Source organism: Petaurus breviceps, unplaced genomic scaffold, assembly GCF_028583685.1.
Source record: "Petaurus breviceps papuanus isolate PSGF00001 unplaced genomic scaffold, PetGlider_PUasm1.0 90281, whole genome shotgun sequence".
NCBI classification, from domain to species: Eukaryota; Metazoa; Chordata; class Mammalia; order Diprotodontia; family Petauridae; genus Petaurus; species Petaurus breviceps.
The window spans coordinates 424,904-442,422 of record NW_027187205.1 but is presented as its reverse complement, the minus strand read 5'-3'; the positions used below and the strand labels follow the sequence as shown (position 1 = coordinate 442,422).

Genomic DNA, 17,519 nt, shown 5'->3' with positions numbered 1-17,519 from the left:
TTTTCCTAACATCTTTATTTTTTGATATCACCATCATTTATAGATATGCCTTCTTCCCTTCACCCAATAAGCTCTTCATTGAAAGAGAGAAAAACAATGAAGTAAAACCACCTAACTCAGTGAGGGTATCTAGCATCGTATGCAGCACTCTGCACCTTCAGTCAAGCACCTCTATTGAAAAGACAGAGGTGACTTTCCTGATCTGTTCTCCAGGGCCAGTTTTAAAGATGGCCAAACTGGGACCCGAAGAAGGAGAGTAACTTGTCTACCATCACAAAGTAAGTCAGTAGTAGAGTCAGACAAAAGAACCCAGACTTCTAGACTACCAGAACGGAGCTTTTTCCATTACATCAAAATGCTTCCTCTGAGGAACTCTCCCTCCCCATTGCTATTTTCATACCTGATGACTTCCTGATGGTAGTGAGAACTTCCCTCATCATAGGACAGTTCCTCAAACAAGCCATTGTATCCCTAGATTCCAGGCATTTTCACTGGTTGCTTTCCATGTCTGGAATAGTCTCCTTCATCTCCAGCCCCTGTCTTTTCTGGCTGCCTTCAAGTCCCAGCTAAAATTTTACCTTTGGCAAGAAGCCTTTCCCTTGTCCCCCTTAATGTTGATGCCATTCCCCCTATGGATTACTCCTGATTCATCCCATATCTATCTTGTCTGAACAGTTCTTTTGCATATTGTCTCCCCCATTAAACTGGGAGCTCCCTGAGAACAGAGCCTGGAGACTGTATATTTTTTGCCTTTCTTTGACTCCTTAGTGCTTAGCACAGTGTGTGGCACAGACTAAATTCTGCTTAAATGTTTATTGACTGACTGCCAGGATCTAACAGCAAGAAAGATCCTCTCCGGGGAGGAAGCCACTCTTCCTTGTCTAAATCAATGAGCCTGAGATCCACTATAACTCAGCACCTTATTAAAGAGATTCAGTCATTGTGTCCAATCACATCACTCAACAGAAGCCTGTTAGATTCTGCCAGCAATGCTAGTCCAGCCTCTTCAGCCCTCCAATGGATCCAAGATGTCATTACTGGGTAACTCCCTCTCCTGAAGCAGATTGAAACCCAACCATATCTTCTACCACTCTCTCTGTGCTTTCCCACAAAACCTTCATTGGTGACTAATACTATAATTCTATAAAATGTACATAATATAGATTAATATACATTGTAATGGAAGAGGAAAATGGTATAAATCAATAATGCTGTAAAAGGCAGAATGATGTAGTAGGTAGAGGTCTAACCAAGGAGTCAGGAAAATCAGGTTTTGTCTTGCATCTGATACACATGCTAGCTGTGTAACTTTAGCTTGACTATAGCTAAATACTTAGTCTCTCACTGACCACCCCCACCCCCAGGAAATACTTTAACATTATTAATTACAAACAAGTTGCTGATTTGCACTGGTAGAGAGAGTTTCTATGCTGAGAATAATTCCATATCCCATTGAAATCACAAGTTGAGATCCCTTTATCTCTCCCCCTTTATCTCTTTCCCTTCTCCTTTCTCTATCTATCTATCTATCTATGGAGGGAGAAGTAGATTATATTCAAATTTGCTTTATGGTTATAAAGTTTGTTGTTTTTTTTTTTTACATATGTTAATCTCATTTAGTCCTCACGAAAACCGTGGAAGGCAGGCAGTACAAATGTTATTATCCCCACTTGACAGATGAGGAAATGGAGGCTTAGCAAAATAACTTGCTCAACCACCCAGTAAGATAACAGATTCAAAACCAGGTTTCTTAATCACAAGGCTTTATCCGTGACTAAAAGCAAAGAATAACAGAGAAGCTTCCTAAAGGGATTCCTTCCTCTCCTTCCCCTGTGGATCCTGAGCAGAGGAGTCTGCTGCAAAGCTAGGGATCTGAACCCAAGACAGCTTAGCTCCCTGACTCACGCTGCAGCAAAACACCCCCAGTCCACTGAGTACCATAATCCAGCCACAGTCACTTACGTCAGGAACTGCAGAGACCTCAGGCCTGGGAGGAGGTGAGTCAGTTTCTCAATGCCTTTGTTGCCCAAATGGTTGTTGGATAAGCTAGGAGAGGGTGGGTAAATCAGAAAGAAAGGGTTTGTTTTTCTGAATAGAGACTGTTATGTGAAAATAGAAGCAAAAGGGCAGGGCATTTTCCTTTGTCTCTCTTCCTAAAGTCCATCTCTGAGGAACATTGCTTATATTTCAACTCCACATCTTGATAGGTTATGTATTTCTTAAGTCTGGGTCTGAATCTTGAAAAGAAAAGCTCAGCCTTCTGCCCACTTTTCCACTTGGCTAGCCATCCCTTGCCAATGACCCATAGTCCATGGCCAATCCCTGCACAAATATCACCACAGATATTGGGGAGATGCCAGTGACTGGAGAAGGAAAATGGGGGAAAGGTGCTAAGAAATGCTCATTTCCCTTTCCTGTCTGGTAGAAGAGTTTATAAATAATAATCTACTACATCTGCCTAGCCCTTTTAACCCTCAAAAACACATTCAGAAACATTATCTTATTTGATATTAGGAGGTAGACAGGGTTGGAATTATTATCTCCATTTAACAGCTGGAGAAACTGAGACTTTTTGAGGTTAAGTGATTTGTCTGATGTCACACTGGGTACTAGTAGCATAGCTGGATTTAGTGCTCAGGTTGTTTGGTCTTTTGTGCTAAGACTATTTCCAGTTATGGCAGCAGTCTGGTAGGAGGCTAAAGGGGGCAGAAGCTTTGGCTCATCATGGATGGGGTAGCTGAGGCAAAATTTCCTGGCTTGGAATTGGGGAACTTGAAAAATCAGCAATCCAGGAGAAAAAGAGCCCAAAGGTACAGACTAGCTTCTATTCTTCAGCTTAGCAGGCCTGCCTTTAGTATTATGACTCTTCCTGGCCTTGAGGAAGTTATGGCTTGGCACAGATAAACATACTCACTCAAGATGGCTGCAATTGCCCAGGTCCTGACACAACCTCTCAAGGTCGCTGAACTGAAAACCGCAGTGTCTTAGTCTGCACAGAACAAAGATAAAATCACAGTTCTCTAACTTTCCACTTCAAGAGACAAAGGGGAAAGGGGTGAAAGGAGAGAGAGAGAGAGAGATCAAGAGAAAGATATGATGAGAGACATGGATATTCAGAGAGAAGTAATCATAGAGGAAAACAATGAAAGAGAAACAAAGAGACAAGGAAATGAACCAGGGAGACAGGCACAGAGAACCTTAGTTTTTTTTTTTTTTAAGCAATTGGGGTTAAGTAACTTGCTCAAGGTTACACAGCCAGTTATTTCTGGGTGTGGTGCTAAGTATCTGAGCCTGGATTCGATCCCCAGGTCACCCCTACACTGGGGCCAGTGCTCTTACTCGCTGAGCCACCTGGCCGCCCCGAGAACCTTAGTTTTTTATAGGGGGAGAGAACTATCCCTAAATTTCTTTCTCTCTCCCACCTTCCCCCCTTCTATTAAAAAAAGAAAACAAAACCCTTATAACAAAACCCAAATATGAATAGTCCAGCAAAAAACTAAGTCCCAAAGCACAGAAGGTCCAGAGGCAGAACCAAGAGCTCTGGGCCAAGGGAGGATGGATTCCAACCCTGTCCCTTGGGTTCTGGTTCCTGGTTCTTGGTTTTGGTTGTGGTTTCCTCCCAGAAAACAGGAGAACAACCCCCATTCCCCATATATCTCTCTTTCGCTAAGAGCAGTAGCGGTGCTCTTCAGCCCTTCAAATACATAGATGAGAGCAACAAACTGAATGAGTTCTATGTCGTGGGAAAGAAAACCACATAATGAATTATGGAATGTGGTCATCCCTTTAAGGTTGCACAATGACTGAGGAGGGAGCACCCTTAGCGGGCAGCAAAGGTTGTGTTTGGCTTGGAGGCTCAGAGCAGACCCTTGCTCTGTGGACCACTTCAGAGTCAGAGCAGATAGCATGGACCCCAGACATCACTGGGAGTTTGACCATAATCTGAGTGGCATCCCCGCTGGAGCCATGTGTCTGCTCCCACTGCTATTTCTCAGTGAAATTTTAAATTGGACTGGATTTCTATTCTGGCCAGTGACCCACCTGCCCCTGGATTTGTTAAAACAAGGAAAAATGATTAGAAACATCACATGCATCCAAAAGTCATACCTGATCACCCTGGCAGAAGGGGATGGTGACTCGGGGCTGTTGCTGGATAACTGGGTAGTTGAAGCTGTAGCTCTAGAAGGACACACAGAAAATGAGTTACACAAATTCTTCAGCCTGGAATTCCAAGGCCCTCTGTGATCCAGTTCCAAACTTCCTTCCAGGTTTACCTCCTACTACTCCCCTACACATACTAGACACCTCATCCAAACTGGGCTCCTTACTATTCTCTAAACATACAAAGGATCTTTGCACAGAAGAGACTCTCTCCTTTTAGGAAACTCTGGTCATCTCCCTATAGCCTCTTTCATAGTCTGCTCCTCCTTCCTATCCACCCTTTTTGACTAGCAAAGGGATGTAACCCTAACTTGATTATGACTTGAAAGACAATAGTGAGTTACATCTAACCAGAGAAGTGGTCATATTTCTTCAGTGACTTCACCCTAAACAAAATGTGTGCCCTATGGCCAAGGTCAGGGGCTTTATATTTACTGTGAGGATTTCCAATTTTTCACTTTAAAAGCTAGGAGTCGGGAAAACCACTCACCTTACAGCTGCTAAGGGTTGTGGGTGAAAGGATATGACCAAGACTGAAGGTGATTTTAGCTGTCTAGAAGGGCAACAGCCCCCAGTCTCACTTGCTGAGCTCCCTCACACAGGGGAAAACCTCTGTTCTAGTAGTAAAGTAGCCCTGAATGATACAAAGGCAAGTGCGTACCCCCACACACACACACCCTTAGCAGGTACCCTCTGCCATATGCCCCATTCCAGAGATGGAAACAGGCACAGAGGTGGACAGCTAGGGTGCACTCAAAAACTAACACACAAACAAAAAATGAGTAGTAGTCATCATAGATCATGAAACAACATTTGGGCAATACCTGGGTTGGGTTTGATCCTTCTCCTCCTGATTCCCAGCAAACCTGAGGATGGCAGTTTTGTTCTTCAGGCTGCAAAAGGAAGGGAAAGGGATGAATGAGGCAATAGGAGACCTATTCAGTCACTGCCTTTCATAAAACCTCAGGATTGGTGTGTGTGTGTGTGTGTGTGTGTGTGTAAAAACAACAGCAATCAAACAGTAAAAACTGAATGTTACAATATTATAATGACCAAACAGCACCAAAGAAGACATAAAAAAAGACATCCTCCCCTGCTTCATTGCTAAGGTAAGGGGTTATAGGTTTGGAATACTGCATTATTACCACAGTCTTTTCTAATATGTTGGTTAGTTTTGCTAGGCATTTTAACTTTTTGCTATAAAGGATAGTTCTGAGACTAATACAGTGGAAAATATGGATGATATGAAAACAGGAGACATCAATAAAATGTATTTTTAAAAATAAATTTAGGGGAGAGGCTAGGTGGTGCAGTGAATAGAGCACTGGCCCTGGAGTCAGGAGGACCTGAGTTCAAATTTGGCCTCAGACACTTAACACTTACTAACCATGTGACCTTGGGCAAGTCACTTAACCCCAATTGCCCTGCCTTCTCCCTCCAAAAAGCAAAAAATATAAAAATAAAATCTCTCATAGGTATTTGGGTATTTCCTTTGATTCAGTCTTCAGAAGTTGATAGTTTCCCACTCTCCTCTGCATCTCAACTCTTTATGGATTAGACCTTCTCAGGGTCTCTGTTCTAACTATAGTCACTCTTTATAGTCTGAAACTAGTTGTGAGAAAATGAGTTGTTATCCCTCTCTACAACAGACGAGCTTCTAAAAACCAGACTTTTGCAAATACATTCCTACTTAGAATGCCCAAGAGGAACATTGGGAAATATAGAGATCCACCATGCCCTACTGGAAAAGTTGAAACGGGTATGGGAGAAAATATGGGAGAGAGCAGATCAGAGGTGGGGATATCCTGTGGGACTGCTGTTTTGGGGGGATGGGTGGGGGAAAAACGGGGAGAAAATTTGTAACTATTGTGTGAATTTAGATTTTCAAATACTTCACTGAGTCTGTTTAAAGCAGGTTCTGTGTAGAAAGCTACATGCTAAGAATAATGTGGGGCTTGTCGTGACACCGACAAGAAGATGTCCCAAACAGATCAGTATGGGGTCTAAAGCCTAAGGGAGAAGAAGTCGAGCAGAAAAAGAATGAAGACAGATGTGAAGTGAGAGGACCCAGATCAAGGAGCTAGAGCTGGAAGAAAACTTAGAGGCTGCCTTGTCTACCACTGCTCTTATTTTATAGATGAGGAAAATAAAGCTCAAAGTGGTCAAGTGGTCTGTCAAATGTCACCTGGGTAGCAAGTAGCAATCCCATTCTTTTCTGCTGGACCATATTGGTTTTGGGTTCAACTCTAGGTTTTATTACTTGCTGCCTGTGTAGCCTTGGACAAATTTCCTCATCTCTAAAATTCAAGGAGAGGAGCTGGATGAGATCATTTCTAAGGCACATTTTAACCATACTGGAAGACCTGACCCTGTCCTGAAAAAAGAGACTCCTGGCCACTGGGTGGGATGGGGAAGACTGGAATAGTCTCCCCCAGTGGGCTTACATTACCTGATATCTAGTTCCACCACATTCTTGCAGGCATTGGCTGAAGTCAGCAAGTAAAATACACCATACTCAGACAACCCATTGTCACTGATGCTGCAAAAGAGAATAGAGAAATGGTCACCAGTCCTTCTGCTGAAAGTTCCTCTCAATTTACAGAGGCATATGTCAAGCTAGCCCAAGGAGATCACGGGCTCTTGTTACATGAACCTTATGGCTCTTTCTCTGGAAGTCTTCATTTGGCTAAGGGCTCCTAAATGCTGTAGGTAAACCCTCTCTCCCAGCCCTAATCCTCATCTACAGTCACCTAACGGAACATGCTCCAGATTGGACTGTCAGCTCCTTGAAGGCAGGACTTGTGGTTCATTTTCTTTTGTATTGCCATACTACAGAAAGTCCTGTGACAAGTGCTTAGAAAAGTCACAGAATCAGAGTTCCAAGGGACCTCAGAGGCCTTCAAGTCCAATCTGCACCTGAGCAGTAATCCTTGTTACAATTCAGCCTTCTCCTGAAGACTTCTAAGTAAAAGGAAACCCATTACCTCCTGAGGCAGCTTAGTGTATTTTTTAATAACTCTAATTGTTAGGAATTATAAGATACAATTTACACGTGCATACACATGGGCATATTTACACACAACACATATATGTATATATATACATACATGCAGAGGCATCGATACTTCTACACACATGAATACACATATCATTTATCAAGCCTGAATCTATTTCTCTGCAAATTCTACTCACTGCTTCTCCTTTTACCTGGGACCAAGCAAAGCAAATCTAATTAATCCTTCTTTGACAAGAGTCTATTCAAATGGTCAGCTATCATGATCCCCTCTAAACCCTCTCTTCTTCAGGCTAATCACCCCCAATTGCTTTGACTGAACTTCCTGTGGGATGACCTAGTTTTCTCACTGTCCTCAGGAACTGGGCCCCCAACTCCAGATCCAGTCTGACTAGGGCAGAGGATGTGGGGATGACTGTTCTTCTCATCCTGGATGCATTCTCTCTCTTTCCACGATCAGGGTTAAGTGACTTACCCAGGGTCACACAGCTAGTAAATGTCAAGTGTTTAAGGTCGGATTTGAACTCATATCCTCCTAAATCCAGGCCCAGCAGTCAATCCACTGAGTCACCTAGCTGCCCCTACTATTCTCTCTTAATTCAGGCTTGGATGTCAGGTGTTTTTGTCACTGTCATTTCACACTATTGACTCATATTAAGCCTGCAGTTCAATGCAGCTCCCAGATCTTCTTTGTCAGAATTGTGGTTTAGTTACACCTCCATCATTTTGAATGTTTGTTCGCTGAATGAATGAAAGGCAAGGGGACTTGGGTAGAGATAGCAAAAACTAGAGCTAGAATACATATACACACATATACAAATATATTGCTATAATATTTGCAAAGTGCTTTACAAATACTATCTCATTTGATCCTCCCAGCAACCCTGAGGTGTACGTGCTATTATTCTCAATTTACAGATGAAGAATCCGAGGCTGAGAGAGGTTAAGTGACTTGTCTCAGGTCATACAGCTGGTAAGTATCCAAGTCCAGATTGGACTCAATATGGAGAAAGGCTAGTGCAGCAGAAAGAGCACTAGACTGGGAGGCAAGATTCCTGGATTCCAGTCTCAGCTTGGCTGCCAAATCTAAGTGATCTTAAAATTTCTTTTCTTTTTTAAAACTATGAACTGAACAAACATTGGCCAACATGAACATTTCTTTACACATATACACATACACAGAATAGAAAAAGAGGACTTCATAGGGAAATTATTCATCTCTATTATGCTCCAATTTTTCTTTGCTTTTTTTTTTTGAGGGGCAATTGGGGTTAAGTGACTTGCCCAAAGTCACAAGGCCAGTTAAGTGTCTGAGGCTGGATTTGAACTCAGGTTCTCCTGACTCCAGGGCTGGTGCTCTATTCACTGTGTCACCTAGCCGCCCCTATGCTCCAATTTTTAAAAGATAATTCAAATTTAATGTATTAGTTCCACTCCTGCCCTGCTTGTCTGTGTCCCTTTCTGAACTTCCTTCTTCTTTCTTCTGTGTATTTTCATTTTATTTTATTTTTTTGGAGGGGGAAAGGTAGGGCAATTGAGGTTAAGTGACTTGCCCAAGGTCACAGAGATAGTTTTGTGTTAAGTGTTTGAGGTCAGATTTGAACTCAGGTCCTCCTGACTCCAGGGCCTATGCTCTGTTCACTGAGCCACTTAGTCGCCCCTCTTCCATGTATTTTTAAAGGGATTTTTTGAAGCTGTTTTTTTTTCTGGCATCAATATTACTTATACTTCCATGTCTTTCCTCAACTAACCCTGCCCCCAACAAAAGCCCTTCCTTATAACCCTTAGGAAAGATCTTCTCCTTCCCCTTCTGAAAATGAAGGAATACATGATTTCTAATGGACCTTTTAACTGTGACCCTAATCTAGGCTTGTCCATTGTTCTTCTGATGAATTTTAAGGTTATTTCAGTGCATGATGGCAGCTCTAATAAAAGGTAGGTTTCTCAGAGGCAATACACAAGAACAGACATCGTGAATTGTGTTTTTAAATTGTACACTCTGCTCCTGACCAAGGCTCATTGCAAGTTGCATGGTTCACTGATATATTCTCAGCATCTTCTGCTCCCCATTACAGAACTTGGCTTGGGACCTACTTAAACTGTTTGGTGATCTGCAAATCAGGCAGGGTCTCTGCTAGCTCCCGGCAGCCTTCATCTTCCAGCTGGTTTCCTGACAAACTGAGACATAGACATGTTAGAAATGGCTAGTGCTTCCATCCTAGGGAAGGTTGAGGGACTTGGAACTATATGTTCATTTCCCCTAAAGCTACAACCTCCCTATCTCTCCCAGTGGCTCCAGGTAGAAGTGGGAAGATCTACTCTCTGCCTGGAACAAGATGGACTAAGTAGCACCCAGGCTCCATCTGATTACTGAGGAATCCTTCCCCCTCTCTTCATGCCCTATTCTAAAAAAGAAAGACAAGAATTTGGGCCAGAGCTAAATTATCTGGAAAGGTATTCTCTCTTTTGTCCCCAGACTATACTTCCCTGAGAAAAGAATGGGAGTCATGTCAGTGGTTGATCTAAACTCTACCCCTCCTCACATTACATGGGACTCCACCAATCCCAAAGAACCACTCCTGGTGACCTATAACTCTCCCCTCCCAACCCCAAAACCACACCAAACAAATATCTTGGGAATCTGTCTAGTTTTTGGCTGGGAGATTGCTCTACTCAGGGAGAACACTGATAAAATGGAGGGTGAGACTAGGGTGTTGTAGGCTGGAAAAGCAGGGAGAACTGCATTCTGCTCCTTCTTCCCCTCCCCTTCTCCTTGTCCTCTAGCTGAGAAACTTGCCTAATTTACCGCTAATCTAAATCTCTAGATTCTCAGGTGAGATCTTCTCAGGTAGCTGGGAGCCAAGGTACCACCCACATATATCACATGCTCAGACACAGCTGTTTGCCACCCTATCCCCTGATCTGGATAAAAAACAGGGGCCCTGGAGCAACTGTGTCACTAGGGCCACCCCTCTAATGTCATTCTCTAATCCAGAGGTTCCTAAAGTGGGAGATATTACCCCCTGTGAAGGGGCTGGAACAATCTGGGGGTGGTGGTAGTAGCCTCAGGTGCAACTTGGGGGGGTGTTAAATAAAAATAAGGGAGTGGTGGAAGCATAAGGAAAGATAAGAAAAATTTGAAAAACTGTTTATACATATTTCATCTGTTGTATAACAAAGTTAAAGTCATAGTGATTACATTATTTTCCAAATAAACACACAAAATGTAAGTTTTAACCCATCAATGGTCAAGTCCACCAACAGGGTCTTAACAAGCAAGTATTGGTAGGCAGGCAAGCATGTCGCACATTGTCAGGAAGTCCAGTATGTATAGGCAGGAATATGTGTGTATAATGACTTGTTTACAATATGATACTATATGGTTACACAATACAATATTGTGTGATCAAAATTTAGATGCAGAAAAAACCTCACAAATTTATAAGAAATCATTAAATTTAAGATGTATCATTTAAAAACATTTTATATTTTTTGAAATGAAGCAAATTAAAAAAAAAGATTAAAGGGTTAAAGAAAATAGATTTCCAGGGGGGCACTAAGTAATTTTTTTGAGGCCAAAATAGTTGGGAATCTCTGCTCTCGTCTATGGTATGATCTATAATGCAGAATGGACACCTGGGGCCCCTCAAACCTGGGAATCCCAGGATAGCTCCTCCCTTCAACATTATGGCAATCCACCTCTGCCTCTTCCCATACTTCTGGTCTCTTCCTTCAACTTCCCAACCTTACTCACCCATTTGAGGCCCATGAGACTGGAATAAGAACCAGAGCTGGGGTGGGAGGGGTGTTGTACTCACTCTACTTCTTCCAGGTAGGGCCTGTGCTTGAGCATCTCAGCTATCTCCTTTGCATGACGGACAGCAAGGTTGCACTTCTGAAGCCTAGGGATTGGGGGGAAAGGTGAAGAAGGAAAGGGAGATAGACTGGGGAAGTGCCCCACCAAGCAGGGTAGAGGTGATGTACTATTTATCTGAGCCAAAACAAGCCACATGATAATTGTATCCTTACTATTCATACTTTACTGAGTCTGGGCAGCATACACTCCAATTGGGCAGGATACACTCTAGCCCAAATATCACTCCTACATGATGCCTTCCAGGGATACCACCTTTTCCCTGTTTGGGAGATCATCAGCTAAGGCTATGTACTAAGGTATGGAGGTGCTGAGGTCTGCCTTTGTAAAAGGAATATACATACAATAAATATTGATAATTCAAAAATCACTGATTTTTGAATTATCAATATTTTCAACTTTACCCTTCTTACCTGAATGTTAGCTTTCTGGTCTGAGTCATAACATTCTCTGGTGGCTCATTTTTCTTCACATTCTGGGATCTACAGAAAATAAACCCAAGTTGCTAAAGAACAAAAACCTTTAAAATACTTTCTAGAGTCCATAAAGCATTAAACAAAATAGCCCAGGTCTGGATCCCAACCAGCCAAGTTGCCAGGATATCAGTCACAAATAACCACAGTCATTTTCTTCCTTTTTTTATTAGTTAATTTATTTATTTTTAGTTTTCAACATTTTCTCCCCCTCCCTCCTCAAGACGGCATGCAATATGATATAGGCTGTACTTATACATTCCAATTAAACATATCTACAGTCATTTTCAAGCTTACATTGGTGACCAAGGGGAAAAATTAAAGCACTCAGGTCTAATAAAGGTAGTGGTTAGGAGCTACAGGCCTCTGCCTCCAGAAGGTTGCTGGAATGGGCTTTCTAAGTAACACAACCGTAACAATGCTATTAACACTACCAATGATAACTGTAATTATAATAATTACATATGTAATTATTATAAAGATGATGCTTGGTGTTAAATTTGAAATAAAGAAGTCAACTCATTCTGAAAGAAAACTCACATCTAAGGAAAAGTTTCTTTGAAGATTCTACAAAGTATTTTGAGCAACCTTGCAGGGAATAGCAGTTAACTTGTTCTAATCTTTCGAGGGAAATGAGACAAAATAGAACTGTCGATGAAGAAAATAGAAACTAACAGTTAGTAATATGATGTTTCCAACTGGCAGTGGCAAAGCGCCAGCTGAAGATTTAGAGCTGTCAGGACCTGTAGAGATCATCTGTTGAGACTATAACATGTTAAAATGTGACTACTTAGTGAAGGGACTGCTTTGTAAAAAAAGCAAAAACAAATCAGAACTTATCCATCCAAATGAATGTCATCCCCTTTCGAGTATTTCCTTGGGGTGGCCATGAGCTTATTCCAGTAAAGCTGACTGATCCTGCTCAAAACACCTCCTCACCAGTACTTAGTCTTCCTCCTCTAAGGTCAGATTTGATTTTTATAAACAAGCCAAAAGTCACTCAGAGATAACATAGGTGAAGTAGGTGACCAGGTTCATAAACATTATTAGGTGCATGAAACTGTTTTGATTGAAGGGAAAGGTAGGGATGAAGTGGGATGAGGTGGGGGTGGGGCAGAGGGGGAACTGGCAGAATGGAAAGCCAATCACTGATCCCGTTGAATTGGTTTGTAATTGGCAGACTCTCTCAAGTGAGTCAGAATTTCCAAATAATGAACCCAGGTGACTCTTAGACCTTGTGGGATGAATCTCGACTGAATAATGCCATGGATGCCAAAGAAACAAATTGGTAAGATCTTCGCATGTGATTTTGACATGAAGATTTCCTTGGGTCTTGAGATCCCAGGTTCAAATCTCAGCTTTACTCCTTACTGTCAGTGTGACCCTGGGTAAATCATTTAATCTCTGTGAACCTCAGTTTTCTTAATTGTAAAAGGAGGAAATTGAACCAGATGATCTTTAACCCTAACAGTTCTAAATCTTTAGCTGGAGTTTATCACTGTCAACTGGAAACATGATATTACACTCATGGTTTCTATTTTCTTCATCCCCAGGGCCATTTTGTCTCATTTACCTCTAAAGATTAGAACAAGCAACTGCTCTTCCCTGCATGGTTTCTCAAAATACATCACAGAGTCTTTGAAGGAACTTCAAAAAGAGGTGAGCTTTCTTTGAGAATGAGTTTGCTTCTTTATTTCAAATTTGACACCAGCCATCATCCTCATAATTAACTACCTGCTTGAAAAAATGAGTACAGCCCTGGTTTTTTCATCATCTTCATTGCTCCCAGAGGATTAATTGCTTCATGCATGATCATAGTCAATTTCTCCCCTTGCTTTCATGCTTTTGTGTCAGTTAGAAACAATCTCATTCTTGACAAGCATCAGCCCCACAAGCTTCTGTTCATATATCCAGCATCTCACTTTTTGATCTCATGTCACAGAAACCTTGTCATTACTTTTCTGCCCTCTATAGCAGTCAATCATACACCTCTAGAGGAGAGCACACAACCATGGTTAGACAAGGCAAACTATAAGCTTATCTTGGCTGATCTCAACTGCTCCCTCCCTTCTACACACCAGTCCTTCCCTGTTTTACTCCTTTATCCTCAACATCAATCTTCTGCCCCTCCCTGTTGGCAGAGGACCTTGTGCCTTCTACTTTACTGAGAAAATTGACTTTCCCCTTCCCTCAAGGACCAGCCACCTCGGAATCTACAGTTCTGTTGCAGTCACTTCATGCAGTCAACAGGAGATTATTGGGTGTCAGACTCTTGTGTTAGGAAGATGAAGAAAGTTCCTGCCCTCAAGGAGCTTACCATAAAGTAGAGGATGTGAAACAAGTATGTTACTAATTATGAGATACATGCCAGGAGAACCACAAACAAAAAAAGACTTGCAAGTTGAAATGCATTGCAAATCTTTCTCTGGTTCTGATACATTCTCCTTCACAAAAAGGATAAGAAAGACCAGTGCCACTGTTTACCATAGCCCCGTCAGAAGTAGAAGAGGGGGGCAGTTAGGTGGTATAATGAAACAGAGCACCAGCCTTGGAGTTGGGAGGACCTGAGTTCAAATCTGACCTCTGACACTTAACACTTACTAGCTGTGTGACTTTGGGCAAGTCACTTAACTCCAATTGCCCTGCCTTCCCCCCTCCAAAAAAAAGATTCCCCCCCCCAAAGAAGTGGAAGAGGATACAAGAAATTATATCATCCATTTCTCTTATTTCAGATGTGAGAAAATAGGGTCAAGGAAGTTAAATGGTGGAACCAATACCCTATAGTTCCTCAGGTCAGTTTCAGGGGCTCCCCAGTTCATTGCTGAATTAAGATTTCTTCCACATTTACTCTTTAAATAGCCTTAGGTTTTCCAAAAGGACTTAGCTTTGTAATCTTTCCTCACCCAAAATTTTATTCCAGCTCACATCCAATTCCTAAGTATAGTCAACTTTTGCTAATTTAGAGTAGTTAGAGAAAGCCTGAATTAGCGAAAAAATTGAAATCAGAATGTTTTTCAAAGAAATGCACTTTCATTACTTTTCAACCTAGACTGGTTTGAAACATGCACTTACCAACTAACAGTTTTGTCAAGAAGAGGTATTGCTTTAATGAGATATATAAGAGTCACTTGTAATTAATGCATTAGTTAAAATAGGCTATAGATTCTCCTTAATCTGGTTCAACCCTCTCATTTTACAGTCGGGAAAAGTGAGGTGCACAGGTGAAGTGAATTCTCTAGGGTCACATGGGGGGATAGCACAGCCAAGATTTGAATCTAGGTCTTCTGACCTTAAATCCAGTGCTCCTTCCATATACCACAAAACTATTTTGCATGGTTTTCCCAAAGTACACAGACTGCCTCTCTGAAACTGAGGCCTGCAGTCACCTGGAAAAGGGATGTCAGAATTACCCATGGCCTCTTCTTACCTAGGCATTTCCAGAACCTTTCCTGAGGATACAGAGAAGAGAATGATGATCTGTGCTTGCCTGTGAAGAGGAAATAAGAGAGGAAGAAAAAAGTCTGGGTTAGTCTGACAGTCTACAAGCACATAGCAATAATAATGATAATCTATATAATGCTTACTATATGTCAGGTACTGTGCTTTATAATTATAATCTCATTTGATCTTCACAATGGGGGTGGTAGATGCTATTATGATCCCCATTTTACAGATGAGGAAACTGAAGCAAACAGAAGTTAAGTGACTTGCCCAGGGTCACACAGCTAGCAAGTGTCTGAGGCCAGATCTGAATTCAGGTCTTTTTGACTCCAATACGGACACTCTACACTGCACCACCAGAGCTGGTATGAAGGAATTCCTCATGGTGTGTCCAAACTTGTCATCCCTGAGGTTCAAAGTCCAGGCATGTGAAGCTCAAGGAACCACAAGTCCCACCATCAGAGAACACTGGCTGCCTTCTCCTTCACCTCCATCCTCTGGCCCTCTAGTTTCTCCCTGGCCCTTGAACCCAAACCTCTGAAGGTGGTCTCTGGCTGAGACCACATGGCTCACCTAATCTCCAATGTGGTGACTTTGGGGTAAGAAACTGCTTCCTTTGCCAAGGCAAGGACTGTCAGGACAGAAATTGCATTTCGGCTTAAGCTGTGGATTTGAGGCAGAGAATCAAGGTGTCAGAATATAAACTTCCCAGTATCACCTCTTCCTCCCATCTCTGCTCCCACCTTTCCATATCTCAACGCATTTAGTTGTCTTATACAAACGCTCCGTGCCACCTTCTCTGCAGTCTCTATGCCTAGCCCTGGATATTTCTGCCGGGACCCTGTCCCTGAGCTCTGCCCCTGATGCTTGCTAGGAGGAGCCAGAGAGCCCAGCGAGGTCCCCCAACCCAGGGCCTGCCCCACTGCATCCAGAATCCTGCCTTGGGATTCAGTGATAAATCCTAGTGTTGCCTGACACCTTCTTGGGGGACAGATCCTGCTCTACTCCTGGGTTTTACCTGAATGGATTCTAGGCAACCTCTAGGCACTCATGGTTGGTGCGGGGGGAGGGGAGCAGAGAGAGACCAGGACAAACTGCTTAAGATAAACTTGGTCTACTTTGGTCTAGAATGAGTGGTGGTAGCTACTTACTCAATTTTCTGTAGCCGCGGCATCTTGTGGAGTATCTCAATGATCTTTAGACATGAAGGATCATTCAGTTTGTTGTCCTGCAAACTGAAACATGTCATGCGTCACTACCTGGGGGCTGTCTGATCCTGGGATTCTCTTTATTGAGGATCTGCCAAGCTCAGAGGAGGTAGACAACTACCATGACTCTCTCCCACATGAGACACAAGGCCCAGAGAGTGCAAGCAATTTGCCTGCCCAGTTATCAAGGCTGATGGTGCTTCCTCCCTCTCTCCCCTGGGCTTTGCTTTTCTCTCTGTCAGTTGAATTTGACTTAGCATTCTCCCCTCTTCAGGTTCAGTGGGAGAGTTTCCACTGAAGGCTCCTTATTTCATTCCTTAGGAGCCTCACAACTGGTCTCTACAGGGTTAACAGTGCCAAAATATTAACTTCTAGGCTTTTCTGTAGCTTTAATTGGGTAAGATCACTGAGCACCAGGCATCTATCTAGTGCTAAGTGAGGCAGGGTCAGAAAGGCAATGTGAGATAGGGGCCAGGGTTCTAGTCTGAACTCTGTCACTAACTAGCTCTGGGACTGTGAGCCAGTCACTTCTTACTGAGCCTCTGTCTTTTCTTCTGTTAAGGAGAAGCCCTAACTCCTTCCCCAACTGCTTTGAAATACTGTTGTGAGAATCAAATGAGACAGGGACGCAAAAGTACTTGGAAAAGTCCAAAGCTCCATTCCCTATGTAAGTTATGGTCATTATTGTGTTTCCTAGGTCATTTTCAAACTTTTTTAAAAAATTTGAAGCACACCTATACTATAAGAGACCCAAACTTGTACAAACATACTGGTGGGACCTTATAATACAAGTAATCCATATTTATGAGGTGCCTTCCTCAGTAAATAAACATTTATTAAGTGCTTACTATATGCCAAGCACTGTGCTAGGTGGGCTACACAAAGAGGCAAAGGGCAGTTCCTGTCTTTATGGAGTCATAATCTAATTGGGGAGACAACAAGGAAACAAATATATGCCCCCAAAAGCTATTTACAGGATACATAGGAATTGATTCAAAGAGGGAAAGCATTAGAATTAGAAATCCTTCCTATAGAAAGTGGGATTTTATCTGGGATTTAAAGGAAGCCAGGGAGGTAAGTACTTGGAGTGAGGAGGGAGAGTCTTCCAGGAATAGGGGACAGCCAGAGAAGATCAGGGAGCAGAGAGATGGAGTGTCTTGTCTGTGGAGCAGCCAGGACATCAGTGTCTCTGGACTGGAGTACAGGGTGGGGGACTAAAAAGGTAGGAGGGGCCTAAGTGAAGGGCTTTGAATGACTAACAGAGGATTTAGGGTTACAGAGCACTTCACATATGGAGCCCTAGTCCCTCTCACTGTCTTTGTTGTACCATTAAGAGAGAGGGAATAGAA

The 17,519-nt window shown here is 42.5% G+C and overlaps 1 protein-coding gene and 1 long non-coding RNA gene across 7 annotated transcripts in view; one reads left to right on the top strand and one right to left on the bottom strand.

Annotated features, from left to right (window-relative positions):
- The window catches only part of NLRC5 (NLR family CARD domain containing 5), a 101,110-nt gene that overhangs the window by 38,533 nt on the left and 45,058 nt on the right, over positions 1 to 17,519 (bottom strand). For all 6 annotated transcript variants that reach the window (XM_069107785.1, XM_069107784.1, XM_069107786.1 and 3 more), the window contains 11 exons: positions 16,114 to 16,197; positions 15,536 to 15,625; positions 14,949 to 15,008; positions 11,462 to 11,530; positions 10,993 to 11,076; positions 9,269 to 9,352; positions 6,611 to 6,700; positions 4,986 to 5,054; positions 4,108 to 4,179; positions 2,915 to 2,989; positions 1,963 to 2,046 (listed from right to left, as the gene is read on the bottom strand). In XM_069107785.1, the coding sequence (XP_068963886.1) occupies positions 1,963 to 2,046; positions 2,915 to 2,989; positions 4,108 to 4,179; positions 4,986 to 5,054; positions 6,611 to 6,700; positions 9,269 to 9,352; positions 10,993 to 11,076; positions 11,462 to 11,530; positions 14,949 to 15,008; positions 15,536 to 15,625; positions 16,114 to 16,197 (861 nt within the window). The remainder of the gene's footprint in view (positions 1 to 1,962; positions 2,047 to 2,914; positions 2,990 to 4,107; positions 4,180 to 4,985; positions 5,055 to 6,610; positions 6,701 to 9,268; positions 9,353 to 10,992; positions 11,077 to 11,461; positions 11,531 to 14,948; positions 15,009 to 15,535; positions 15,626 to 16,113; positions 16,198 to 17,519) is intronic.
- LOC138176863 (uncharacterized) lies at positions 12,320 to 15,102 on the top strand. Its single transcript, XR_011172401.1, has 4 exons — positions 12,320 to 12,485; positions 12,702 to 12,809; positions 13,075 to 13,180; positions 14,953 to 15,102. It is a non-coding gene; the product is annotated as an uncharacterized lncRNA (long non-coding RNA).